The sequence below is a fragment of the Mustela nigripes genome, chromosome 6 (genome assembly GCF_022355385.1).
Source record: "Mustela nigripes isolate SB6536 chromosome 6, MUSNIG.SB6536, whole genome shotgun sequence".
In the NCBI taxonomy this organism is placed as follows: Eukaryota; Metazoa; Chordata; class Mammalia; order Carnivora; family Mustelidae; genus Mustela; species Mustela nigripes.
In genome coordinates, this window is record NC_081562.1 from 6,297,020 (window position 1) to 6,324,851 (window position 27,832).

General features: G+C 58.0%; 1 protein-coding gene across 3 annotated transcripts in view; it reads left to right on the forward strand.

Moving 5' to 3' along the window:
* Nucleotides 1–26,358, forward strand: part of NFAM1 (NFAT activating protein with ITAM motif 1) — a 37,049-nt gene extending 10,691 nt beyond the window's left edge. The window contains exons 2-7 of one of the 3 annotated variants that reach the window (XM_059401872.1): nucleotides 2,529–2,858; nucleotides 4,563–4,675; nucleotides 11,949–12,044; nucleotides 21,776–21,862; nucleotides 25,608–25,705; nucleotides 25,926–26,358. In XM_059401872.1, the coding sequence (XP_059257855.1) occupies nucleotides 2,529–2,858; nucleotides 4,563–4,675; nucleotides 11,949–12,044; nucleotides 21,776–21,862; nucleotides 25,608–25,705; nucleotides 25,926–26,133 (932 nt within the window). In that variant the 3' untranslated portion in view covers nucleotides 26,134–26,358. Of the gene's footprint in view, nucleotides 1–2,528; nucleotides 2,859–4,562; nucleotides 4,676–11,948; nucleotides 12,045–21,775; nucleotides 21,863–23,367; nucleotides 24,994–25,607; nucleotides 25,706–25,925 lie in introns of those variants that run through there. The other 2 variants (XM_059401873.1, XM_059401874.1) reach the window with 2 other exon arrangements.
* The last annotated feature ends 1,474 nt before the right edge of the window (nucleotides 26,359–27,832 follow it).

The following is a 27,832-nucleotide window of genomic DNA, read 5'->3' on the forward strand; positions in this document are numbered from 1 at the left end:
AAGCCGGGCTGGGCTCTCCCAGCCCCTGTGCCCGACAGTCACTCACAGTCAGAACCAACTCCTGGTTCTTGGAAGCGCCTGCCAGAGTGGGAGGCTGGATGTGGTGCAGGCCGGAGGCGGGGTCTGGGACCCGTGTGAGAGTAAAGGGTCAGGGCCCTCTTCCCCTCTCCCCCTAGACCCCCTCGGGGTGGGTGCGGTGGACCCCCTTGGACACGCTCGTGGGTCACTGGGGTGTGCCAGCCGGTCTCCCCTGGCTCCCCGCCCCCCGCCCCGCCTCAGTCCCAGGAACCTGAGTCGCCACCCACCCCTCCTCCCCAGTCCTCGGCTCTGAACCCTGTGCCCCTCTTCGCGCGGCCCATGGGCAGAATCTAAGAAGATCCCCAGACCAGCCCACTCTGAGACCAGCTCACTCTGCTCCGGCCAACCTTGTTCCACAGGGCACAGGCGCCCTTGACCTGAACAAGGGACAAATCATACAGCTGCCACCAGGTGCAAGATGGACACCAGCCACTGCGCCAGCCCTGTGCACTCGGGGGGCAACCTGCAAGGTTTGCGAGGGTCCCACCAGAGCCCCTCTGGGTCTGCGGTGAGAAGCAGGTGTCTGAAGTGGGGGGAGGGGCGAGCCCTCCGTACCAGCCCTGGTGTGGCCACTTTCCTGGTGGTTTTGGCCAGGTTCCCACCTCCCGACCCCTAGCAGGGAGGACTGGCCGCCTGCAGAGCCAAACGGGAGAATGCAGCTAGAAGTCAGAGCGGGTCCTGAGCTGAGTCTGGAGGTCTGGGTAGGAGTCCTAGCCGGAGGGGCGTGCAGGGGTAGCTGCAGCATGGGAAGTGGCCCTTTGGGGGGGTGAGGAGCATGGCCACAGCCTGTATGCAGCATGGCCTTGATGGGCAGGGCAAACCAGGTCTGTCTCAACCCTCTGGCTGCTTGTCCTTACCTGGGATGATGCCATGACCCCTTCCTCCGCCTGCCGCGCCTCTGCCCTGGCTGCCATGTGTCAGGGGAACTTCGGGCCTGAATCAGAGCTCCTCTTTCTTACGACAGCACAGAGCGGTGTCATTAAACCACAACGGCCACCCCACTGGCATGCCCAGTGACACCAAGGACCCGTGAAATCTTTCCCGCCCCGCTCATTCCCAGCCCAGGGGCTTCTCCAGGTGCGAACACCGTCATAGTCCTGCAGGACAGCGAAGCCGGTCCCCCTAGTCCCCTGGACATCCAGCCCGGTCCCTGGGACTAGAACTGCCTTTCGCTCTTTGGTGGAGGGGCGAACTCTTCTGTGACTCAGCACGAAGCACAAAATAAGCACACAGTGGGAGCTCCGAGGGACTGGCTGGTTGAGAGGACCCCCTCTGTCCTGTCCCCAAGTCGTCCAGAGGCCCTAGCCTCACCTCCCCTGGGGACCCAGCGCGGGGCTCAGTGGAAGAGCCCAGAGACCAGTCCAGTCTGGCCTCATGCCAGCCCCACACCCCGGTCCCCTGGGGGCCCATGCCTTGCCCTCCCCCAACAAAATACACCTGGCCGGTTCCTCTGAGTCACTCCAATGTGCGATCTTCTCCCGACGAACAACCCGGCCGGCGTGTTCTTGGCTGCTTCCTGCCGACCTCCGTTCAGAACTGTCCGTTCGGCTGCTGGAGAAGGAAGGGGCTAGGGGGCGAGGCATGCTGAAGTTGTGGGTGCTTGTGTGCTGACATCTGGGGGTGTGAGGGGACCCCTGCTACTCGGGCCCGGAGCCTGCGGGAGGGTGGGAGGCCCAGCCCGGCAGGTGCCAGTGTTTTCCTAGGAGCCTGTGATGAGGAGGGGTGTCCAGGTGTCCAGGAAGGAGGCCCGCATAGACACCTGCCTTTGTAACGGTCATCAGATATCCTGGTTGTGGCCCGAACGGCTCCCTCTGTGCTGCTGGAAAGCTGCTCTTGGGGCATTTTTTGTTACCGTCCATAGAAACTTGACAGATGTTTCTCCAAGCTCTGATTCAGGACAAGGCTCTTCTCTCTTGATGGCTGGCTTGGCTCCTCCTACGGGCTGGGGAGAACCCTGAACCCTGAACCCTCCTGGGGGGCCACTGCCGGGATGCCAGGGAGCATTTCTTTATCTTGTCTCCTGTCTCCCTCCTCTTTACTTCTCATTCTCCAGCAGCTCTGGGTCTTCTCAGGCTGGTGCTTTTATCCAATGTGGCTTCTTGGCCTTTGATCAGGAAAGCGGTTAGGGCTGTGGGGTCTGGAGTCTGCCCGCCTTGGGCAGGGTTGTAGCTCCACACCATCCCTGCTGAGAGAGTGAAAGCTAGCAGCTTGACCTGCCTGACCCTCGGACTCTTCCTCTCTGTGAAGTGGAGCTCTTACACACTTCGCCTTGGGTGTGTCGGGAGACGGAGAGCTCTATGTGTGAGGCACTTGGCACAACGCCCGCACACAGCGCCTGCGTGAACGGCGCTGTGAGTGTGAGCGTGAGCCGAGGTCCTCGCGAGGAGGTAGAAAGGACTGAAGCGACCCGGAGGGTAAGCTCCCACTCTTTCCTTTCTCTTCCCCTGCAGGAGGGCAGTCTGTGACCCAAATTGGTGCCCCCATTTTGGTCTCTCTGGCCAACAAGGCCATTTCCTTCGACTGCAGAATCACATACCCGGACAGCCCCAAATTCAGGGACTTCACAACCTGGTACTTTCACGTGGACCTCCAGAAACGGGAGAGCCCCAAGGAGCAGATGAAATGCTCACCCGACCTGGCCAAAGATAACCAGACGCACACCCTGCAATGCCGGGTCACCCCCACGCTGCCCAGCGCGTCAGCCACTGGTACCTACTACTGCTCCGTGGACTGGCAGGACTTGAAAATGATCAGCGAAGGCGTCTTCATCCTGGTCAGAGGTGAGGCTTCCTGCAGGATCCAGAGGGTTCACACAGCAAATCTGGGGCCACAGGATCTAAAGCAGGCAACAGGGCGCCTGGGAGGCTCCATCTTTAAGCACCTGCCTTCTGCTCAGGTCATGATCCCAGGGTCCTGGGATCGAGCCCCGCATCAGGCTCCCTGCTCAGCCAGAAACCTGCTTCTCCCTCTCCCTGCCACTCCTTCTGCTTGTGTTCCTTCTCTCGCTGTGTCTCTCTCTGTCAAATAAATAAATAAAATCTTACACGGAAGACATTGGGAGATGAAGAGAAGGGAGTTGGGGGAAATCAGAGGGGGAGACAAACCATGAGAGACTGTGGACTCTGAGAAACAAACTGAGGGTTTTGGGGGTGTGGGGGCTGGGGTGAGCCTGGTGGTGGGTATTCAGGAGGGCACGTATTGCATGGGGCACTGGGTGTGGTGCACAAACAATGAATTCTGGAACACTGAAAAAAAATTTAAAAAAGAGAAAGAAACATGGAGATCGCTACAAAAAAAATCAACAAGAAATAAACCAACAAATAAATAAATAAAGCTGTCTCATTGATCAAGGGGAATATCTGTCTCATTGATCAGCTTGGGTAAAAGGCAACCGTGTCCTCAGGGAGCCCCTGACCACGCAGGTGTGCCGACGTCTACCTTGATTTGGGAAGGATGGAAGCCTGGGTCGTGGCTGTGCCTCCAGCCACCTCTGGCAGGTGCCCCAGAGAAGTCCCTGGCGCACTGGTCTCAGCATCGCTGCGGCACCGTGTGTGTGTGTGTGTGTGTGCGTGTGTGTGTGTGTGTGTGTGTGTGTGAGGGGGGAGTGTCAGGGGCTGAGTACACCATTGGGCTCATGAATGTGTGTGTCTATGGCAGCACTTGGCTCATGTAGGTATTTCTGGGAAAGGTTCCTAGTTTCATCACATCCCTGAAGGAGTGATGACTGAAAAGTTATCATCGGCAAAGCCGTGAGGCTCTGACCTGCGTCCGTGCTTCCTACCAGGAGCAGTGGGGGTTCGGGGAAGCTGGCCGGGCTGTGGCTCTGGGCCCGGGCTTTGTGGCAACACCCTGCCCGTCGAGGGCTTTTATGGGGATGAACGGGATCCTGTGTGCGAGGGCTGGTGTCTGCTACTAGGAAATGTTTGATTAATAACAGACACGGGCGCACCTGGCGCGTGGTTGGCACCGGCCCTTTCTGCCGGCAGATGGAGGGAGCGAGGGAGGCATAAAAGGAGGGATGGCCCACGGGAAGGGGCCAGGCGGGGCCCTTCACCTGCCCCTGTGAAGGCCGGTCCCCTGCTAGGCCCAGCCCCCCCCCACCACCGCCCCATCACACCTGTCCCCATGTCCGCTGTTCCTCATGCGGAGCATAGAAGGCCCCGAGAGATGGCGTGACTCGCCCAGGGTCCCACAGGCAGCTCTCGGGGGAGCCAATTCACCCCAAGGCAGGTGACTCAAGAAGCAAAAGATGGCTTGACAAGAATCAAGGCTGCCAACCTAGAAAGGGGTGTGACCAAAGCCAGCGTGGGAAGGAGCACCTTGCTGGCCTCGTGGGGTCTGGGGGGCTCGCGGTGGGGGAGTGCTGACAGTGGCGTGCTGGGTAAAGGAGAACAGAGGAGTGGGGGGCCTGGGGGTTGGCGGGGTGGGGTGCATCCCTGCCTTTCTCGGGGGACTAACCCTCTGCTTCCCTGCCCTCCTCCCAGACATAGGGTACCGAGCCCCCGCGCAGGACTCCCAGCTGCTCCTGCTCTCCGGCTTCACGGGCCTCCTGACCGCGCTGAGCGTCTTGGTCACAGCCCTGCTGCTCTGGAAGAAGGTAGGGGATCCGCACACACGGTAGCACTGCCTGTCCGGGCCCTTCGCTGTGGCTCCAGGAGCTTCCCGAGGAGCGGAGGGGCTGCCCGCCCATCCGCCCCGCACGGCGTCCCGGGGCCCTGGGGAGGGCCGCGGCCGTAGCCTTCCTCGTGGTCTCCCTGCACACGGACCCCGCCTCGCTCACCTCCGCAGCTGGGCCCGGGGTACCCTCTTGCCAACGCCAGGTCCCCTTGGGTCTCGCACAAAACCAGGGTCCACCCGCCTTTTCTAGGTCACAGGTCGTCCCCGGTGTTTCGGTGCAAGGCTCAGGCCCCACTTCTGGCTCTTTTGAGCCACACTGTCCTGGTTTTTCCGGATGCCCAGCACCCCAGAAGGGAGGAGGAAGCGTTTCCTCACAGCCGCCGTCTACCGGGCACCCCTGCCCTCCCCTCGGTGTCCCACCGTCGCTCTGTGAGGGACGTTTCTTCCCATTTTACAGCTCTGGAAAGCGAGGCCCAGAGAGGTGGTGGCTCGCCCGAGGTCTCCCGGCAAGCGTGTGGCAGGGGCGGGGGCTGGAGTGGCAGGTGGATGGGGTGTTTGGTCCAGGTCTGTGCCCGGCTGACTCCTGTTCGGGCTGTGGTGGCACCAACGCAGGGAGGGTTGTCTCCCCCGTGGGCTCTTGTCACTCTTCTTGTCACCCAGTCCTGGGGGGCTGATTCCGTAAGTACCCTGAGGACGGAGTCCGCAGTGAGCTTGTCTGCGTGGCTCTGTGCAGGCCCTCGCGTGCTCAGTAGATGTTTCTTGGGCGGTAGAATGCCTTCCCAGTGGGTGCCAGGTTCTGCCCGGCTCAGGGCGGGGCGAGGGGGGTGCAAAGATGATGGTCAGGGCCCCAGCCTGCAATTTGGACCCTCTGTCCTGGCTCCTTGAAGGCCTCCATCAGAACGGCTCGGGCCTGTGCTCTGCCCTCTCCGGACCAGGAGCTCCCCGACTCCTTGCTTGCCTTCGGGGGCAAGTCTGGGGAGCAGCTCCATCAGCGAAGGCCCTGAGTGTGGGAAGAGGGTTCCTCGGGTCAAGAGAGGCTCAGCCCCTGCACCTGCCCGTCCCCATCCACACCCAGGGAAGGGCCCCCTGAGACGGGATTTCATGCATTTGCTCATTCAACCCACATGAGGACGTACTCGACTCCAGGCCCCGTGGAGGCCCCAGGGCCATAGCAATGACTAAAGCGGTCCCCAAGAAATCCCTGCCTGCTTCAGATCTGCATTCCAGCTGAGGGGAGGCAGACCCTAAACAAACAGAGAAATAAATAGCCTAACGGATGCGATGAGTGTTGGGGGAGACCGTGGTGAGTGTGGGAAGGAGGGAGATTGTGGTTTTCAGTGAGGAGCTGGAAGGGCCTCCGCACACCGCACCCGGAAGGAAGAGGGGCAGGCAGACGTCAGGAAGAGTGTGTGCAACAGGGGAACTGCAGGGGTGAGTGCTCTGAGGCAGGAGCTGCAGGGGCCGCCTGAGTTCAGGGGCAGTGTGTGTGTGTGTGTGTGTGTGTGTGTGTGTGTGTGTGTGGAGGCCCTGCTGGTCAGGCGAGGCACATTGACTGGGTTTACTCTAAGTGAACTGGGCGGCCCCACAGGGCGTCGGGAGATGTGGGGCAGGATCAGACTGACCCCGATGGACCCTCCGGCAGCTGTGAGAAGCGGGGGAAGGGAGACTCGGTGAGGAGCTACTGCAGCAGTCCAGGCAGGGGCGGCCGAGGCGGGACGAGGGTGGCTTCTGGGGAAGTGGCGAGCGAGGCAGGTTGGAGGCTCGGACCCCGGCCCCAGTGTCCCACTTTGCCTTGGGCTGGAGACATGGTCACTCTCCAGAAAAGGCTCCAGGGTGATAAAAGAAGATGAACATGGCCATTGGGCCGGCCCTAAAACTCTGGAGGCTGCCTTTCCCGCCATCTGGGAGCCGCAGCCTGGTGACAGCGTCAGCCACCGTTCTAGTTCCTCTGCTGTCCTGTGATCCGCGGGTGTGGGGCATGACCCTGGCGTGACCAGGTCCTAATCGGGCTCATCCGGCCAACAAGCCTCAGAAGGAGTCCACTCCGTTCCATCCAGGAGCAGGCTCTGCTATGAGGTCCCCGGGGAGGCGAGGACCCCTCCGTGGGCCCTTGGCCCCCTGCCTCTGACCTGGCCGCAGGGACAACTGAGCAGGGAAGACAGAAAATGATGGGAAATTCTTCCCTGGGCCTCCCATGAATCCTGCATTTAGGAGAGAGGCCCCCCCGCCCCTAGGCTCTTTCCCTCCTTCAACTAACATGTGCTGAGCCCCTACTGTGCGCCCAGCTCGGCTCTTACCCCCAGTATATTCCTTCCCCCACCCCCGCTGCTCTTCCCATGATGGTGGCAGGTAGGACGGCTCTGGACTTGTCACTCAGCAAACATCAGCTGAGCGCTTAGTGGGACGTGGGTGTGGACACAGAGGCTGTGTGTCGGGCAGGGGCGATGAAGGACCCCCACTCGGGCTGTGGACCCCCACGCCAGCTTGTATGAGAGACTGCAAGGGTGCCTTCTGCAGGCAGGAAGCCCAGCAGGTGAGGGGCAGAGCCGAGTCAGGGCGAGACCTTGACCCTGAGCTTCCACTGCAGCCGCTGCTCTGCAAAAACTGGCTTGTCATGTGTGGAGCTCGGGGTCCTGCCAGGTCAGGGAGGCACCTGGAGCAGAGCAGGTGGTCAGTAAAGTCCGGGAGGAGGGGAGTTGGGGGTAAGACTCAGCCCGGCCCCACTTCAGAGCCCAGCCCCTCCCCGTCCTGCGTGGCTTCAAGCACTCCTAGCCTCTCTCTCCTTCCAGGAATAGCTCCCGAGTATCTAGAACGTGCCAGGCACCAGGCTAAGTGCCAGACACAGTGGAAAGCAAGACAGAGGCAGCCCCTGCCCTCTCGCCAAGCTACAGCCCTCTCCGAGCCTGGCTGTCCTCCTCCAGGAACAGGGATGAGGATGGATCCCGCCTCACCTGGGAAGGGTGGGAGCGAGCATTTTGGAGACACCAGCCGGGGCGCCTGACCCACAGTGGGAGGGCGGTGTGTAGAGCTTCCTGGCCTCCCTCCCTGCACACGGGGGAGGAAGGGCGGGTGCAGGAGCCTGGCCTTGAAGGAGAGAGAAATTAGAAGGCCAGAGGCCAGAGATGTCCCCAGAGCTCCCTGGAACTGGATCCAAATTTGGGGTGCGGGGTCTGTTCCAGCGTGGCCAGCGCCCATAGCCCTGCCCCTCACAGGCAAGTGTGGTTTGAACTGAGTGAAAGAACAGAGCATGGGGTGGGGGACGGGGAGGCGGGGGACCCCAGCCAGTGGCCAGGCCAGGCAGTCGGCCATGGGGGCCAAGAGGAGACGGCCAGGCAGTGGGGGAGGCACGGAGGACCCTAGGAGCCCAGGCGGCTGCAGATAAATCCATCGAAGCCGGAGCTTCTGGCCCAGAAAAGGCAGGTGATTCCTGCCTTGAGAGCAACCAGAGGGCTCCCCGTCCCCAGCCTGGGGATGGGTCAAGGCTGGCTTCCCAGGGCAGGCAGCCTCTGACTTGGATGGCCTATCTGCTCTCATCCGCTAAGGGCACCCTCCTCCACTGCATACTTCTTCCCTCGCTTCCTGGACCCCCAGGGCAGCCCTGTGCGGATCACCCTCGTCTTTGTGGCCTCTACACATGGCAAGTCTCTGGCCCTTCCTCGGAGCACTCCCAGCTCTGTCTACACGGATGCTGCCCGGGCCCCTCGCTGAGCCCCAGAGCCCGTCCACGGTGGAACCCCGTGGGCATCTGCACCCACAGGTCCTGACACCCCTCTGTAGCTCCCAAGCCTGCCCTGCCTAGGCAGATGGCACCGTGCCCCTGGATGCTCAGGCCGGGAGCCTCCGAGCTGGGTGTGGCTCCTCCCTCTTCCACTGCAGCAAGCCCTGCCCACAGTCTGTCTAGGATCCGGCCCCGTGGCCCCCTCTCGCCTGCCTCAGCCCCCCAGCCAAGGGCTTCCCTCACTCCTTACCTGAATAGAGGTCTCCCTGTCCCACTCACGTCCCCTCCAGCTCTGCTCTCCATACCTGTGCTTATGTCTTTGTCACTGTTTCCTCCACCATAACGTAAGCCCCAGAGGACAGGGACTTAGTCTCCTCCCTTGTTGGGGGCTGGGTAGCCTGACACACACCAAGTGCTCCTGGGAGGGATGGCTTAGTTAAGAGAGCGCTGAGACTTGGAAGATGAGTGGCAGCTGGCCAGGCCATCCCATTGTACAGAGGGGGAAACTGAGGCTCTACAGGTTTCCGAAGCTGCTGGTGGCCACATGGATTGGTTTGTTCATTTGCAGATCACAGTTGGAAGGGCAAATGTGAGTGGCAGGGAACAAGGCACCTGGGGAGGGCAGGGGTGGCTCCAAGGGGCCGAGCGTCTTGCTCCTGCAACAAGACACACCCATCTGATTTTTTGAGAGGGTCACCCCCTGTGGGCCACAGCCCGGGCCTCCTCTCCCTGCCCCTGCACCACCCCTGGAGATCTGCCTCCTCCTCTTGCCGCCCCTCCCAGCTCGCAGCCAAATGCAGGTCTTGCTAAATCTGATGGCTTCCCTGTCCTCCGAGGGAGGACACGGTGGATCGCGCCCTCTGTGGCAGTGCCCTCCTCGCCAGCCTCCTGGCACGGCTGCTGTCACCTTTTACTCCCATCGGTGGCTTTCTATGTGATGGTCCATCCTTGAGGATGTCCCTGACGTGTGACATTGCTGCCCCCATATGATCTGGTGCCTTGTCCCCATGGCCCGTATCCTGCGATACTTTCTCAGACTCTTCTGTTTTCGGGAAAGAGGGCAAGCACTCAGAAGACTGCCCCAGACCTGTGGCAGTCGTGGGGCTCCTTCCCTCAGCCCCAGAGTGACACTTACCTCCCCGGCAGCCCCACCAGTGTCGGTAGGAGCCCCACGAGGCCGGGCCTGGGTCTTGCTCCCCACGGGGTCCAGAAGAGCCCCCGCCCATGAGCTCATACCCGCCAGCCTTGACAGTGTCTGGGCCACCAGGCTCAATGCGGGGGAGAAGCACCAGCCCCCCCCCAGCCATCTTGAGGTGAGCCACAGCCTCTGACTATGACAGACGCCTCCAGAAGCAGGTGGTGCAGGGGAGGGACACTCGATTTGGAAGAAGACAGCTGGGTTCCACCCAAAGGCAGCCATCCGACTAGCTGGCCAGGCCTCAGTTTACCCCTCTGTAAACTCTACTTCCTCAGGCTATGAAGAGAATTAAATGAGACTAAGGACGTGTCTCGTAGGTTTTTTTGTACACAGTAAAGTGCCACGTGGAGGCCAATACCTATCTAACGGGCTCTGTGGCCTCAGACAAGTCTCCTGCCCTCTCTGAGCCTTCTCGTCCTCAAGTGTGGACCAGAGATGGTGTGAAGACTTGCCTTGCAGGTTTGTGGAGAAGCGCATGAGAGGGTTCGGAGAGAGCCCTGGCTGGTATCCAGAGAGGCCCCCTCTCCTGGGCCCCGATCAGGCTGTGACCGGGGTGGTTCTGGCTTCTGCCTGACGGTAAAGTAGCTCGGGGGAGCGAATCCTGCATGCACAGGCAGGGGACGGGCAGGCGGCCAGGAGTTTTAATTAGCCCCGGCCCCGCCATGAGGCTGTCATGGCCCTGTGGTTGGCAGAGCGGTGCCTGCGAGCAGGGGGACGTCTGGGTGGCCTCCCTCTGCCTCGGAAGGAGCTGCCTGTCTCCCGGAGCCCGGTGCCCCGCCACGGGCCCAGCACCCCTGCCTCCGCGGCCAGCGTGAGCTTCCTGACACTTGCCCCTCCTGGCCTCTCCTGCGTGAAGCTCGGATGCTTTCTGCCATCCACGCTGTCAGCTGGGCCCCCCTGTCCGGGGAGGTCCCCCCGCCTCCCCTCGTTGGTCCTCTTTAGGTCAATGTTTAGGTCCCCTCCTGGCTGACCCTCTTTAGGTTCCCCCATTCCCTTAGGTCTTGGCACACACTTTTTCCTCTTCCTACCCTCCCTCTCTTGCCCAAGGAGTTTCTCAGCCTTTAAGTTGTTGGTGGTTTTTTTTTTTTTAAGATTTTATTTATTTATTTGACAGACAGAGATCACAAGTAGGCAGAGAGGCAGGCAGAGAGAGAGAGAGGGAAGGAAGCAGGCTCCCTGCTGAGCAGAGAGCCTGATGTGGGGCTCCATCCCAGGACCCCAAGATCACGACCCAAGCCGAAGGCAGAGGCTTTAACCCACTGAGCCACCCAGGCGCCCCAGTCTTTAAGTTTTTTGGTTTTTTAAAAGATTTTATTTATTTATTTGACAGAGAGAGTGATCACAAGTAGGCAGAGAGGCAGGCAGAGAGGAGGAAGCAGGCTCCCTGCTGAGCAGAGCCCGATGCAGGGCTTGATCCCAAGACCCTGAGATCATGATCTGAGCCGAAGGCAGAGGTTCAACCCACTGAGCCACCCAGGCGCCCTCAGCCTTTAAGTTTTAAACACCCCTTTCTGGAGCGCCTGGGTGGCTCAGTCAGTTAAGCAACTGCCTTTGGCTCAGGTCATGATCCCGGGGTCCTGGGATCGAGTCCTGCGTCAGGCTCCCTGCTCGGCTGGGAGTCTGTTCCTCCCTCTCCCTCTGCCCCCTCAAGCTCCTGCTCTCTTTCTCTCTCAAATAAATAAACAAACACCTCTTTCTGCCAGGTGAGGCATTTGTTCCCCAGTGTGTGCCATGGGCTGTGTCCTCTCGGTCAGCACAGGGACCACACTTTAGTCAAACGGGGTTCCTCATCCATCTCCCCACTAGGTCCTCAGTCCCAGGAACGCAGGGCCGGTGTCCACCTCTTCACAGCACCCGGCTAGCCAGAGGCGGCTGACAAGCGTGTGTCGGTCGGGCAAGGGCCACCTCATGCCACCTGAGTGCCAAGCACTTACCCCTCATCCCCCCTGAATCCTTGCGACAACCTCACGAAGGAAGGTTCTGGCTGAAGAAAGTGAGGCCCAGAAAGGGGAAGGGGCAGCGGGGGACTGGACATCCGGTCTGGCTGGCACTCTCTCAGGACCACCCTTAATGGTCAGCTCTGCTGCCGGGGACCCTGTCACCCTGGCCCCGTGTCACCGTGACTGTGACCCAGCACGGGCAATCCCACGTCCAGTCTGTGCAGACAGAGGAGTAGCATGTCGTGGGTCCCAGAGGCATTTGCTGCCCATCCTTGGGGAGGGTGGGGAGGCAGTGCTGAGTGGCCCCCTAGCAACCGGCCATTCTCTGCCCTGGGGCGTCTGTGGGGTGGGAGCCGCCCATCCCCGGCTCTGACCGCCCGGACTCCTGTCCTCACAGAAACGGAGGCTGACTCCTCGGAAGAAGCCCGCCCAGAAGGGCTCGGCCCCGGGCGCCCGCGGCCAGCAGCAGCCTCTGGACGAGTCCGTCTACACGGTGAGTCTCAGGGCTGGGCTCCCTGCTGGGTCAGGTCCCAGCCTCCGGTTTCTTGTCTGTAAACTGGGGACCAGCATTCCCGCCTGGCGGAATTTCTCCGAAGATGAACACGTGTGTGGCCCCTGGCCCCCCGCAGGCACGCAGGTGCCCCTGGGCCCCCTTCCCTGGCTCGCCCCTCCACTTCTGGAACAGGGGGCGGCGGGGGATGAGGGAAGTTTCTCCATCCGACCTAATGATGTTGAGCTGCTCACCAGCCCCTTCCTGTTTGGATTACACAAGCAACATCACAGCAACAACAAAACATCACAGAAAGAGGAAAAGGTCAGGCACCATCATGAGCCCTAACACACTTGATGCTTCTCAATTCTTCACACTTCCCTCCCCCCACACGCAGACCTTGTTTTCTATCTTTTTTTTTTTTTTTTTTGGTCAGAGAGAGAGCGAGCACAGGCAGACAGAATGGCAGGCAGAGGCAGAGGGAGAAGCAGGCTCCCTGCCGAGCAAGGATCCCGATGCGGGACTCGATTCCAGGACGCTGGGATCATGACCTGAGCCGAAGGCAGCTGCTTAACCAACTGAGCCACCCAGGCATCCCTTGTTTTCTATCCTTAAACTCAAGCAGAGACACGGGCCAGGATGCCAGGTCACGAGCATTTCCTGTCGCTGCACCTGTCTCGGTGTTTACCTGGGGGAGGCTCAGTCCAGTGCGCTGGGTGTGAGCCCGCCCCGCGGGACTCGGCCCTCTCGGCCCAGCAGCTGCAAGGGGACAAACATTCTTTCCAGTTCTATTTTAGTTCCGCAAGGAGCATGCGCTCACTGTAGAGAAGATGAAGAATGAATGCCACCCCGTGTCAGCTGGGGTCTTAACTCCGTGAGATCTAGAATCAACAGGTTAGGAACTGGGCTCCTCCCCTGGCAGGTGCCAAGTCTTGCTGGGGATGTGCGGGTTCCCCAGGGGGCGCGTTCGAGGGCTCCCCCTGCATGAGGGTTCTGCCTGTCTGTGCTATCACGGTTCCTGTCCCCACCACCCGGACATACATGAAACTTGAGTCCACACACCGGGCATGCAGGGTAGGGGTGTTTACTGAGGGTGGGGACTGATGGGGAGGAGGCAAAGGGACTGTCGCTACAACACCAACAACTCCAAACAGAATACAACGCGGCCAGCCCGCAGACAGCCTTCCCCTCCGCCCCTGGGAATTTCCACCAGCCACTGCTTCCCACGTGGCCTCAGACTTCTCCACATTCCCTCTCCTCTCCCAGCAACTCATGGTATTTTTCTTGTGAGGACTTCTGGTATCAGCTGTTGAATAAAAACATTTCTCTCTCTCTCTCTCCACAAACACACACGGGCACACACGTGAGATCTCTCTCTCTATATATATATATATACACACACATATATATAATATGTGATATAGACAGATATATCTGTAGATCTATAGGTATATAGATAGATTGATCTATCTATATCACATATTATATATATACATATACATACGCATATATATAAAGAAAATAACCATCATCCTAAGCCTATCTTCTTCCAGGATAAATACTAGTAACATTGACTTCTATACCTTCCAGTCTTTTTTCTATAAATATGCACAAAAAGACCCATACACACACTCACACGCACTTTTTTTTTCTTTTTGGAGTAGTACAGCTATTTTTGTTCATGTTACAATATCTCATGAGCATCTTTCTACATGAATAACTACCCTTCTACAAGAGCACTTTTTAAAAAAGATTTTATTTATTTATTTGATGGAGAGAGAGAGAGATCACAAGTAGGCTGAGAGGCAGGCAGAGGGGGAGGAGGAAGCAGGCTCCCTGCCGAGCAGAGAGCCCGATCGATGCTGAGCAGGGCTCAATCCCAGGACCTTGAGATCATGACCTGAGCTGAAGGCAGAGGCTTAACCCACTGAGCCACCCAGGTGCCCCTACAAGAGCATATATATATATTTTTTAAAGATTTATTTATTTATTTATTTGACAGAGAGAGAGATCACAAGTAGACAGAGAGGCAGGCAGAGAGAGAGGAGGAAGCAGGCTCCCCGCTGAGCAGAGAGCCCGTTGCGGGACTCAATCCCAGGACCCTGAGATCACGACCTGAGCCGAAGGCAGCGGCCCAACTCACTGAGCCACCCAGGCGCCCAAGAGCATATATTTTTTTAAAGATTTTATTTATTTGACAGAGAGAGCTAGTGAGAGAGGGAACACGGGCTGGGGGAGTAGAGAAGGAGAAGCAAGCTTCCCACTGAGCAGGGAGCCTGATGTAGGGCTCAATCCCAGGACGCTGGGATCATGACCCGAGCCAAAGGCAGATGCCTAACGACTGAGCCACCCAGGCGCCCCTACAAGAGCATATTTTAATGGAAGAGACTCACTCCTGCTTGGAACGTCATCCCCAGTTCCAGTTTATTTTCTGGTTGTCTATTGCTGGTATGTAGGCATATGACTGGTTTTTTAATATTGACTTTATAATGGAGTGACCTTGTTGAATTCATTCATTAATCCTAATAGGTCTCTGTAAATCCCTTTGGATTTTCTATGAACCCAGTCTATTCATGTCATCCATGAATAAGGGAAGTCTCATTTCTTCTTTTCCAATCCATGCTTTTATTTTTCTCTTCCTTTCTCTCACTGCCTCAGACGTCCAGTCTGACGATGAATGGGTGACAGCATCCTTGTCTTGTTCCTAGCCTCCAGAAAAGGGCTTTTGTACCTTCTACCTCTACTTTCTTTGGATGGATCCTTGGATCATTGATTTTTCTATCTTTCTTCTTTTTGAATCTGTGCATCAAAGGCTATGAACTGCCCTTTAACTATAGCTTTAGCTGCATCCCACAAGTTCTGATACATCCTCTTTTCACCAACTTTCAGTTTAAATTTTCTGTTGAGAGTTCCTCCTTGCCCCGTGGGTTGTTTAAAAGTGTTTTGCTTCATTTTCAAATGTTTAATTACTTTTAGTCATTGTTCTGCTTTTTATTTCTTGCTAATTCCACTGTGATCAGAAAATATATTCAGTATGATTTTAACCCTTTGAAGTTTTGAAACTTGCTTTGTGGCTCAGTGTGTATTTCGTGCACACTTGCAAAAAGCTTGCACTGGGCATGGTTGACTAAATGTTTTATGTATATCAGTTAGGTCAAGGTTTTGTTTTTTTTGTTTTTTTTTTTTGTTTTAAGATTTTATATATTGATTTGAGAGAGAGAAGGAGAGAGCATGAGCAGAGGGAAGAGGGCAGAGGAAGAGGGGGAAGCAGACTCCACTGAGCAGGGAGCCTGATCCGTGCCTCGACCCCAGGACCCAGGATGCTGAGATCACAACCTGAGCCAAAGGCAGATGCTTAACTGACTGAGCTACCAGGTGGCAGTCAATTAGGTCAAGTTTGTTGATCATGTTGTTTAAAATATTTCATTCCCTTACTGATTTTTTTTGGTCTATCAGGTATTAAGAGAATTGAGTTAAGTCTGTCCATATGATTACAGATTTGTTTATTTCTCCTTTTAGTTGTGTCAGATTTTACTTTTTATTTGTATGGGAAAATGCTCATGACATACTGTGACGTGAAAAAAAAGTTGTGTCATTCTAATTTGTTTTTAAAACGTTATCTATTAAGGAGCATGGATTTGTAGTGGGTCAAACAGACTGGGATTCAAAGCCTCGTTCTGTTGCTCACAGATTCTGTTACTTAAATTTTCTGAGTCTTGGCTCCATAATCTGTAAAGTAGGGCTTAACAACAGAATATTGCATTCAAACTTGCAAACATGCTACAATTTCTTCCATCCTGTATTTCTCGAGCCCACATCTCTCTCCAGTGACCCTGACTTTTCTCCACGACTCATAAGAGAACTGTCATAACTCGCTGTCTTCAGCTTTTCTCTCTCCTTTATGACCCATTCAGTTGGGCTTTCCGTCCACATATTCATCAAAATCTGCTCTCTCAAGGTGACCTTCGACCTCCACATTGTTAAATCCAATGGTCATTTCCTGGACCTCATCGTCTTTGATGGATCAGCAGCATCTGACACTATCAACCTCTCTTTCCTCCTTGATGCACTTTCTTTACTTGTTTCTGGAACATTCCACACCCTCCTGATGCCCCTGCGCCCGATTCACCATCAAGCCTTCTTAGCTTCCTTCAACTGGTTCTAGGAACCAGTGGAACTCTGACCTCTAAACACTGGAGTCCAGTCCTGGGACCCTTCCTCTTTGACCTCCGTCCCTTCCCTGGGGATCTCATTCAACCTCAAGGTTTGAGACCGTCAATATTTTGACACCTATTTGACACATTTGTGTCTCCAGCCAGATACGTCCTCTGAACACCCGAGTCATTCCATTCGAGCCACTGGCTTCACTCTCAGACCTGCCTCCAATTCTTTACCCACCGAGGGGCCTCTACTCATAGTCCCCATTGCAAGGGACTGACTGCTCCATCCTTCTAGTTGCTCAGGCTGAGAGTCTGAAGTGGTCCTTTCCTTCCCTCTATCACTACTCACATCTGATCTGCTGGCACATCTTTTTTTTTTTTTTTCCAAACATACCCCTTCCCACCCCTCCCCACCCTTCCAGCACTAACACTGGTGAGAGCCACCCCAGCCCCAGCCGTTTCTTGTCTGGAGTCCTACAATTTATTTCTGATCAACTGGCCTTTTTTTTTTTTTTTAAAGATTTTATTTATTTATTTGAGAGACAGAAAGAGCATGAGCAGGGGCAGAGGGAGAAGCAGACTCCCCACTGAGCAGGGAGCCCAACATGGGGCTCGATCCCAGGACTCTAAGATCATGACCTGAGCTGAAAGCGGTCGCTTAATTGACTGAGCTACCCAGGCACCCCTGGCCTATTTTTTTTTTTTTTTTGTAAGATTTTACTTATTTATTTGACAGACAGAGATCACAAGTAGGCAGAGAGGCAGGCAGAGAAAGAGAAGGAAGCAGGCTCCTCGCTGAGTAGAGAGTCCCATGTGGGGCTCAATCCCAGGACCCAGGGATCATGACCTGAGCCAAAGGCAGAGGCTTTAACCCACTGAGCCACCCAGGCACCCCTGGCCTATTTTTTTTTTAAAGATTTATTTACTTAGTTGAGAGACAGAGAGCGAGAGAGCAAGTGTGGGGAGGGGCAGAGAGAGAGAGAAACTTCAGCAGACTCTGTCCTGAACATGGAGCCCGATGAGGGGCTTGATCTCACAATCCTGCGATCCGGACCTGAGCCGAAACCGAGTCGGATGCTTAACTGACTGCGTCACCCTGCCACCCTTTCGCTGGCTTATTATTACCCTTGCCTTTGGGCAGCAGCCAGAGTGACTTCTTGCTCAAACAAGACTATGTTCAGTCTGCTCAGAGCACTTGCTGAGTCCTGGTCCTCCGAGAAGCAGCCACCAAGCTAGGGCGAGCCTGACATGGTCTAATAAGGGAAACCACTCAGGAGAGGAAACAGGGAAGGCTGGGTGAGCTGTCGGACCAAAACAGAGCTGGTCCTGAGCGAGGAAAGTGGGCAGGACGGTCGCAGGGAGGCCCCGAGGCCACACTGTGTAGGAAAGGCTCAGCAAGGCTGGGGAGTGCCCACGGCAGTCGTCTTCTGTTCCCTGGGGCAGGGGGCCGTGCTGCCATGCCCACTGTGCACAGGGCTTCTGGCCTCCAGCCACCCATGATGATGGGTTCCAGAGCCCGGCAGCTGGGACCTCTGGTCCGTCCTGGTTCCTGCCGCTGGAGCTCTGGGAAGTGCATTCTCACAACAGCTCAGGCCTCTGAAGGTCCCCGCCTCACTCAGAGTCCACATCAGATCCCCAACAGAACTCCCCGGGGTACCCTCACCCCACCTCCATTCCCCCCGTTATCTGCTGGCGCCCGTCACCCTGGCTTCCTCACTGTTCCCGGAGCACCAGGCATGTCCTCACCGTGGGGCCTTGGTGCCGGCCGCCCCCTTTGCTCGGGACCAGCCTGTCCACAGCGGTCGGTGGGGCTGCCCCTCACTCCTCGATGCTCTGCTCCAACGGCGCCTTCGCAGGGAGGTCTTTCCTGAGCTCCCCTTCAAAAGGGCGAGCTTCGGGACACCTGGGTGGCTCAGCAGGTTAAGCCACGGCCTTCAGCTCAGGTCATGATCCCAGGGTCCTAGGATCGAGCCCCACATCGGGCTCTTTGTCCAGCAGGGAGCCTGCTTCTCTCTCTGCCTCTGCCTGCCACTCTGCCTGCTTGTGTTCTCTCTAACAAATAAATAATATCTTAAAAGAGGACCCGAACCACCCTGTCTTCCTTCTCCTGTCCTCCACAGCCCTTACGTCCCCCTCTTACTTCTGTGATTGCGTTTGTCCCACACAGAGTAGGTGTTCAGCATTCGGGGCCATGGGCGGCAGTGGAGGGCCCTTCCTCCCTTCCAGATGCCAGGGTTTCCGCAGGGGCTCCGTGCTGGGCGCAGAGTAGGCACCGTGGGACACCCGTGGGACGTCCGCTTGGTGGTGTCGCTCTCCCTCAGGGGCACTTGGACTCCTCCCCTCAGCTCTGCTCCAGCCTTGGCCATCCTGCTGCTCCGTTCCTGCTCGCTGCCGCCGGCGGGCCCCGCTGACCTACACCGATGCCGTCTCTTCCCACCGGGCAGCCTCCAGGAGCTCCCTGCTGCCAGCCTTCTGCCCTGGCCCGAGCAGGGATGGCTACCCTGGCCCGGCTTCCCCAGACTCCAGTCCCTCCCCAGTCCAGGCCGCTCCCTTCAAGACGTGCCAGGACACTACCCTTCTTCTGCCCCGAGGGCCGCTCCTTTCTGAACAGCTCCCCCGGATCGCACCCATCGGCCCCCGCAGTGCCTTGTACAAGTCTCTGTGCAGGAGCCCAGGAGAGTGCAGCTCTTGTGTTTCCTCGGTCGGGGCAGGGGCAGGTCTCACAGGGACACCAAGGTCTAGAACCCTCAGAGTGGCGGCCCGCGGCAGCTGACTTTGGCTTTGACTTCAGCGGGGCTAGAGGGAGGCTTTGCCGCTGACTTCACACATCTGCCAGGGCTGACAACCGTTTGGGTCAGCGCTATCGCCCACGGAGCAGCAGGAGCCAACAGTCTTGGAGGGCCTGGGTCCCAGGCAAATCGCCCTAGTTCAACACAGCCCAGCCCAGCCCAGCCCAGCCCCAGCCCAGCCCCAGCCCAGCAGAGCCCAGCACAGCACAGACTAGCCCAGCACAACACAGCACAGCACAGACTAGCCCAGCCCAGCCCAGCCTGGTACAACACAGCCCCCCACAGCCCACTCAGAGCCCTGGGCAGTCCTCTGTCAGCAAGCACACCCTGAGGGAGGCAGTTCCCATCACCACCAGGGAAGGCTAGGAGGGTCCAGCACAGGGCCTCAGAGGGTGTCCTATTGACAAGGCAGCGGCACATCACAGCCCAGAGATGTGGGTCACACCCTGAATGCAGTCACAGCCCTGTAGGTCAGGCCTTGTCCAAGGCTTCACTCCGCAGCTGCTAATTGGCCTGCAGCCCCTGCAGCCCCCCTGCTCTTGGCCCCACAGCTGCTCCCGCCCTTAGCCTGGCCAACCTCCAGTGTGGGTCAAAGGCCCGTGGGGTCCCTGGGGCTCAGAGAGCCCCTAGTCACGGCTTGGCCCAGTGGGAGCATGCAGAGCTGGGGCGGGAGGCCCAAGTCCCAATCCCGGCCCCACCTCCAAGACGCTGTGTGACCTGGGACAGCTTGGAGCCTCTCTGGGCTAACGTGGGACAGGCAGCCTGTGCGAGCCAGACACCAGGCAGAAGGGAACCACCTGTGGGGCCCCAGAATGGCTCCCCCACCGAGGGGTCAGCAAGGTGACCCTTGCCTTCACTGACCAGACACATGAACAGACACGTCCAGCTAGGAGGGATGCCAGCTCAGTGGAGCTCCGGGTCCAGGCGGGCAGGGGTGGGGGCGCAGGGCTGCCTAGTAACAGATGCCTGGTCTGTGTGCCAGGCTTGCTGGCCGCGGCTGGCGCTCTGGGCAGGCATCAAGACCCCATAGGCCGGAGCAGGCCCTGGACATGGCCTTCTACCGAGGATGGGGCTTCTCCTTCGGGCAGTCCTGCCCGCTTCCCTGCCTGGAGGGAGGTCAGAAGCCCCTCTTCCAAGACCCACCCTCTTTCCGACTCAGGGCCCCTTGAACTGATCCCCAGGGCTGCCGAGCCATCTCTGTGTGCGATGCCCTTGAAGTGAGGGTCTCCCCAGCGGGTTTTCACGCACTGCTACCTCTCCGCGCCTCCCTCCGCCCCTCCCCACCCCCTCCCGTTGCCTCAGAGCACCACCTGTCTCTCCAGCCTGCCTCGGCAACCCCTGCTTGCCTGTTGCCAGGGAAACCACCTCCTTGGCAACCAGCCGGCATCCATGTGACACGCACACGCGGGAAGGAAGGGAAGGTTCCTGCCTCTCGCTTAGGCTGCTGGTGGCTCTGCTCTGACAACTCCAAGGAGCAGCATTTGCTTGTCGCCCGGGACCCAGGTGCCCGACGGAGTCTGAAGGAGGGTCCAAGCTGGGGCCGCAGAGAGGGGAGGGAGGCATCAGGCCCCCCTCCTTGATGATCATTCAACTAACTGATGATCATTCAGCAATTATTAAGTGCCTACTATTTACGAAGCCCTGTGCTGGGTCCTTCACGTACCATACCTTATTTAATGAGGCTTTTTTTTTTTTTTTTTTAAAGATTTTATTTATTTATTTGACAGACAGAGATCACAAGTAGGCAGAGAGGCAGGCAGAGAGAGAGGAGGAAGCAGGCTCCCTGCTGAGCAGAGAGCCCGATGCGGGACTCGATCCCAGGACCCTGAGATCATGACCTGAGCCGAAGGCAGCGGCTTAACCCACTGAGCCACCCAGGCGCCCTTTAATGAGGCTTTGAACCTGCAAGATCAATATGATTATTCCCATTTGCAGATAGGGAGACGGAGAGAGGTTCAGGGCTGACCTGGGCTAGAATGTGTCGGAGCTGAGAGCTGAACTTAGTCTTGTCTGATTTCAAAGCCTGGTTCTTTCTACCATCCTGAGGCCTCTGATCTGGCTACTCATAGGGGGGCCAAGAGTGAGTGTGGCCCCAAGACAGGCATGGGCAAGGATCTCATAGCTCACATGGGGCCATTGTCCACATGCGCCAAGCAAATTGTGCATTCAGTGACCCAGAGGTGAACCAGGTACAGCCTGATGGGAGAGGTATATGACCCCAGTGGGTGCCTAAGTCATCCACGGACACAGGCCAAGGTGGGGTGTCAAAGGAGTCCTAGAGGGGAGGAGGGGTGGCCGGGACCCTCACAGGGGAAGGAGCTTTGGCCCCGGCGGAGTGAGGACAGATCCCAGGGGGCCAGCCTATTGGAGCCACAGCCACGGTGTCATGGCTGCGACTGCTGGCAGCCACGTTCCTGAGGGCCTAAGGACAGGCAGGGACTGTGGGAGTGGGCCTCAGCTCCCCAGTAGAAGCATAGCCCACCTGGGCTGAGCACAAGACTCTCATAGAGCCTCAAGATGGTATGAGGCAGGCGACAGGGGGCCCAGAGAGGGTCGCTTTGAGCAGGCGGGGACAGGGGGAGGAGTATCGGCGAGAGAGGACAGCAGGTGCAATGTGCGGCGTGTGGCTGGCGGGTGGCTCCGGCCCAGAGGACTCGAAGCCCAGAGGACTCGGAATGTTCCTTGGGCTCCCGCAGGCAGGGGCCATCCACAAGGAGGCCTGGCTGCTGGGCCACCGTCCCTGCCCTTCAGTCCACGTTCCTCTGACCCTCGCCCTCTCCTGCAGGCCCTGCAGTGCAGAGACACTGAAGTCTACTCCTGCCTCCAGAATGAGGCCCGCAGGCTGCCGCCCACCCAGAGCCTCCTCTCGCAGGTATGCCGGGCCCCTTCTGGTCTGTAAGGCAAACAGGACCACAGGAGGGAGCCACCTGCAGCTGAATCCCAGCCCTCTCCCCTAGGCAGGCGGCCTGGTGGTTAGGGGGACTGGAGGGTTGGAAGCCCTGCTCCATGCCTTCCTAGGGCTCCCTCTGAGCCTGAACCCCTCCTCCTCAAACCCGAGGAGCCTCAGCCCTCTGCCCCAAGATCTGCCAGGAAGGTTAAATGTCGTCCTGGGACCGGTGGGCCCTTGGGCAGTGTGAGCAGTGTCTACACTGGCCAACTAGGCAGGGGGTATTGCTAGGCTTCTAGCTGTCCCCAGGCTGGCACCGGCTAAAGTGGGAAGCTAGGGTCTGGGCTGGTGCCGGCCTGGGTTGGCCTGGTCAGGGTTCTGTAGTCATCATGATGGGGGCCACATCGTAGCACCTGATCATGATTCCCTCTTAAACCTCAGTTTGTTCATCTGTAAAGTGGATGAGTAACATTTTCCTGCAAAACCAGCTGCCCTGAATTTAAATGAATTCTGGGTTAATCTACGCCAGAGTTTTGGACACGTTAAAGTACAAGGGGTTAGCAAGCCGCTATAGGAGCCCACGGACACCTTGGAAGAGGCGTCAGGAAGAGAGGGGGCCAGTACTTGGCCTTCCCCAGCTCAGGGGGCCCAGGCTGGCATTGTTTGTTGACTCTCCTTTTCTCAAAGCCCTTTCTTTCTTTTTTTTTTTTTTTTTTAAAGATTTTTATTTATTTATTTGTCAGAGAGAGAGCAAGCGAGAGCGAGCACAGGCAGACAGAGTAGAAGGCAGAGTCAGAGGGAGAAGCAGGCTCCCCACAGAGCAAGGAGCCCGATGTGGGACTCGATCCCAGGACGCTGGGATCATGATCTGAGCCGAAGGCAGCTGCTTAACCAACTGAGCCACCCAGGCGTCCCTTCTCAAAGCCCTTTCTATACTCAGCCCTGAACTTGGCCCTGACTGGAAGCAGGGCTTCCCCAGGCTGAGACCCCCAAGGATGTCTCGGCCATCCTAGTCACTGTCCGCCCTGTGCAGGGCCCTGAGGGTCTGGCCGGGACAGTTGGACGTGGCCCTGTCCTTTGGGAGCCTCAGGTCTGCAGGAAGAGGCGTTGACCTGACAAACAGAGACGTTGGCAGCCCCCTGTGAGGGGTGGGCTGCGGGGAAGCTGGGGCTGGGGGAGGGGCCACTCAGGGATGCTGAGCCAAACTTGCAATGTGAGTAGGAGGCCGTGGGGGAGCAGCTGGGGGTGGGGAACCCCCCAGATGACGGGGAGAGCTTGTGAAGAGGCCTGAAGGGCTGGAGAGCAGGGAGCAAGTGTGGGTGGCATGGGGGGAGAGGAGGTTGGCGGGGTGGCCGGAGGGACAAGGACAGCCCTTCCTGTCAAAGCCACGCAGGAAGCTGTCTGTTGACTTCTGACTAAAACTGAATTAGTGCAACTTTGTTCTCTTCCTATTGCTTTTTTTTTCTTTCTTTCTTTCTTTCTTCTCCCAGGAGAAACCGCAAGGATTTACGGATGACAGTGAATTTAACATGGTCTATGAAAATCTCTAGAACGGGAACCACTGGCCCATTGGTCTGGGCCTAAATCCGGGGCCCCATGCAGCCCCTCGTTCCACAGGATTGGCCCCATACCAGGAGGAAGGCCCCAGGGGTGCCCCATCACCTCACCCCCACATTCGAGGCACTTCAAGCCTGGGTCTGCCCCCTACCCCCCCTTTCTGTGCCCCAGCCATACCCACTGAGCATCTCACATCTGGCCTTTGCCCCGGCTCTTCCCTCTGTCCACCAGCCCTCCCTCCATCACCATGGGCTCTCTGGGACCTCCCCCTCCCCAAGCCCTCCGCAATTTCTCAGGATCCACAGGCTTGCTCACCGCCAGCCTGCCCGCACGCAGACTCTAAGGCCAGCCATGGGCAAGGGACCCTTGTCCCTGCTGTGAGCACGAGCATCAGTGGGGACACTTAAAGGACCAATTACACAAATGCCCCCTGCCCAGCTGGGTCGAAGGCACAAGGCAGCCGTGCAAGGTGGGGCAGGGGGCTGGGGCGGGGGCGTGTGGGGATGGGCAAGAAGGGAGCTGCGCAGAGGCTCGGCTGGGCTCGGGGACAGAGCTCGGGGACAGGCCAGGGAGGCGGCTGAGTGGAAGTCATCCGGCTGGGGGCCTGGAGCCAGAGGGCCAGGAAGGAGATCTGACATTCTTGGGACAGGGAATGGGGAGATGCTGGCTAAAGGGGCTGAACTGCCTGAAGCGTTCCATCCCTCCAGCAAGGACCCGGAGGTGGTTTCCCATCAGCCTGGCCATCTGCACTCCGTGCTTGGTGACCCTGTCCAGGTCTCACCTGCTCCTCCTTCCCCAGAGCTCCCGTCTGGCGTACCTGGGTCCCACCCCACTCCTCTCTGGTCTGCCTCCTTCCCCTGGCCCAGGCCTCTGAGGAGCCCTCCTCCCACCGTCTAGCTCTAGCTGCCGGGCTTGGTGCCTGGGGCTCCTCCGGCAGGTGGACAGCTGCTTGGTGGTGCTGGAGCTCAGGCCCTGTCCAGACGGGGGGGCCCCTTGGGGCACGGAGCCATTTCTGTAGCCCCCAGGGCTTGTTCCTCCCTCTCAGCAGCCCTGCTGGAGGCGGACAGGGCTGAGGGGTGGGGAGTCCCCCAGGCTGCAGGGCTCGGCTCCTTCCCTCCCCTGCTCCCCTGCCCCTGTCCCCTGCCACTGCCTTCTACTCTGTCATTTGTAAAACCCTCCCTCCCACCCCCAGGCTGCCCCAGAGGTCCTTGAGGGGCCCTTGCCCACAAGCATGTAGAGTGACCATGAGGGGCCCGAGGCACAGGCCCTGACCCTGGCCCCCGAGCAGTACTGGGCCACCCAACGGTGGGCATCCAGATAAAACATCTATGGGATGCAGGTGCCTGGGGGGCACAGTTGGTTAAGAGGTTAAGCCTCTGACTCTTGGTTTCAGCTCAGGTCCTGATCTCAGGGTCCTGGGATCGAGCCCCGTGTCGGGCTCCTTGCTCATTGTGGAGTCTGCTAAAGTTTCTCTCTCCGTCTCCCTCTGCCCCTCCCCCATGCACTTGCTCTGTCTCTCTCAAATCAATCAATCTTTAAAATAAATAAATAGAAATCTGCATGGGATCACGTCCCTCCTCGCGCTCCGCAGTTCCCACCGTCCCCAGTTCCCACCTCACTGGGAACGAAATGCTAAGCCCCTTCAGGACCAACCTGCCACCCTTCTGCACACACAGCCACTGCCAGCATAGTGGCTGAGTCTGGCCCGGGGGCAAGACGGGGAGGGTGCTGAGGTGTCCAAGGGGCAGGCAGCAAGGCAGGGAGGAGGAGGGGGAGGAGGGCCAAGCTGGAGGGGGGGGGTAAGAGATATCCCCGGACTCCCAGTGTGGAGCAAGGAGCTGCTGGTGCAGGGGTGGGGGACAGGGGTGGCAGATTCCCCCAGGGGGAGCAGGGGACAGTAGGGAGGAGAGGGCTTCGAACTGAGCTCCTTGAGGGCACGCCTGTGTGGACTCTGGACTCTGAGCAGGGTGAGGAGGGAAGGACGGAACTTGGGAGCCCTGTGGGGCTGGGGGCTGCCGAGCTTTCTGGAACCCCAGCTCTCCCTCGCAGCAGCCACGCCCTCCTGAGCCCCGGTTGCCGGGACAATCAAGACCTCTCAGAGCGGCCCAGGGAAGACAGATGGGGAACTCTCTGCTCAGCGGGTGTGCGTTTTCCTCTCCGGCTTCTCCTCCAGGAAAGACAAGCGATGGCAGAACAGTGTGGAGGGGGTTCGCTAAACAACAGGCCCCGGGCTCTGTCGCCCCCACGGGAGGAGGATCTGAAGAGGAACAGGTCAGGCCTGGGTGAGGGGAGCCTTAGACCCAAAGGCTGGATGGCAGCATCCCCAGTGGTGGGTCCCAGGCCTAGGCCGGTAGAAGTCCCCTGCGGTCCTGGAGGGCCAGGCCCTGGGCACCGCTCCTTCCCACCCCGACCCTGCCCCAAGGTACCCCCTCGGAGGGGCAGTCGGACCTGGCCTGCCTGGCCCTGACAGGGATTTCCTCCCGGCTCTCAGCAGGGCCTGCCTGCCCTCCTGGGTCACCGTCCACACAGCCTCGGGCACCTGGAACCGGTCAGCTGCTTCCGACACCCTGCACCTCCGAGGGCCTCTCTGGGGCAGCCCCTCAGATGTGGCCCACATGGCCCCTTCCCTCCGGCTTCAGCCAGCAGCCCCCCTCCTGCTCCCGCTCCGCTCAGTGCTTGCTGGAGAAAATCATCCCTGAAAACCAAGCCCAGGAAACACAAAATAGGTGTGGGAGCGGCGGCCCCTCCTCGGCAACAATTTCCAGAGCATTCTGAGGAGCAGAGTTTCCATGGGAACACGTGCACTTCCACACAGAACCTCGGCGGGGCTGGGGTACCCCCTCACAGCCCAGAGTGCAGGACCAGGGCCCCGGGGGCCTTAGCCCCGCACAGCCACGGTCACAGCCCCCCACCCTCACCAACCTGAAATCAAGCTACTGGCAAATCTGCCTTTTTCTTTTCTTTTCTCTTCTTTTTTACATTCTAATTTAAAGGCGCACTCCATTCTAAGGATGCCTTTGGGATTTCCAGGATGGATTTTTATGTAGCTCAATAGTTTTCTTGGCAGACCGCTCAGCCGGGAGAGGTGGGCTGTGGCCCCAGCCCAGCTAGGCTGACAAGGCAGTGTCTCTCTGTCCCTCTCCATGGCAGGGAACATCACTTACCCACCTGAGGCGCTTCCTCCCACCGGGATTCAGACTCCACGTGTTGGGGGCACCAGCAGGAGGCGCTGGACCACCTTCCTCACCAGGCTCCTTCCTTGACCTGCCGTTCTAATTTACCACCTGCAAGCCTTGACCGAGCCCAGGTCTGGTCCCTACTCTGCACTCGGTATTTTGCGTGTGTTTTTCTAAGAGTGTGCCACAGACATAACGGGCATCACGCAGGAGGTCAAATTTCTTTCTTTCTTTCTTTCTTTCTTAAGATTTTATTTATTTGACAAGCAGAGATCACAAGTAGGCAGAGAGACAGGTGGAGAGAGCAGGAAGCAGGCTCCCTACAGGGCAGAGATCCTGATGCGGGGCTCGATCCCAGGACCCTGGGACCACGACCTGAGCCAAAGGCAGAGGCTTTGACCCACTGAGCCGCCCAGGTGCCCCAGGAGGTCAAATTTTCTCTCCTGCCAGTCGCCACCTCCATCTCAGGCCCCTCCAGAGGCCACCCCGGGGTCACTGGGGTGTGTTTTCTTTTTTTTTCAGGCTGTTTTCATCATGTCCACAAACAAATATGCATAAATATGAACATATTAACTATACAGTGATTGCAGGGAGTTCTGAAAGCTTAAATGGGATTGTTCCGTAGGTGGTGTCTGTGCTGGCTTTGTTCGTACAGCCCCACGTGGTGGGGATCTGCCCGTGACAGCGCACAGAAGCTGCCAGACTCCTTAATTACAGCAAAGGATTCCGCAGTACCCATGGACCCTAATTTACCCAGAGCCCTATAAATGGCCTTTTCAGTTGTTTACAATTTCCAGCCTCACAGAAGGTGCTGCAGGGAACAGTCTTGGACATAATCTGCAGAACTTTCTCTGTGGGAAATGACAGAAAGGACTCGCGGGGGCGCAGGGTGTGGACATTATTCTTTTAGCAGATGCTGTCAAGTAGGCATGCAGAAGGTTTGTACGGGTTTCCATTCTTTAAGGCTTCTACCTGCACTATCTCATTTAATCCTGAAGACCCCCTGCGAAGTGGGGGGCAGGGGCCTTGTCTCCCCATCTTACCAAAGCAGAAACTATGAGAGAGAGAGGCTGAAGGTCCTATAGCCCGGAAGGAGCAGCCCTGGGTTGGCTCCCACTGTGTGTGGTCTTCGGGCTCCATGGGTCAGAAGGTGGGGGGGTGGGTATTGCATAAAGTGTTTTGGATGGACTCAGTGCCCCCAGGGCTAGGGAAGTCCTTGAGG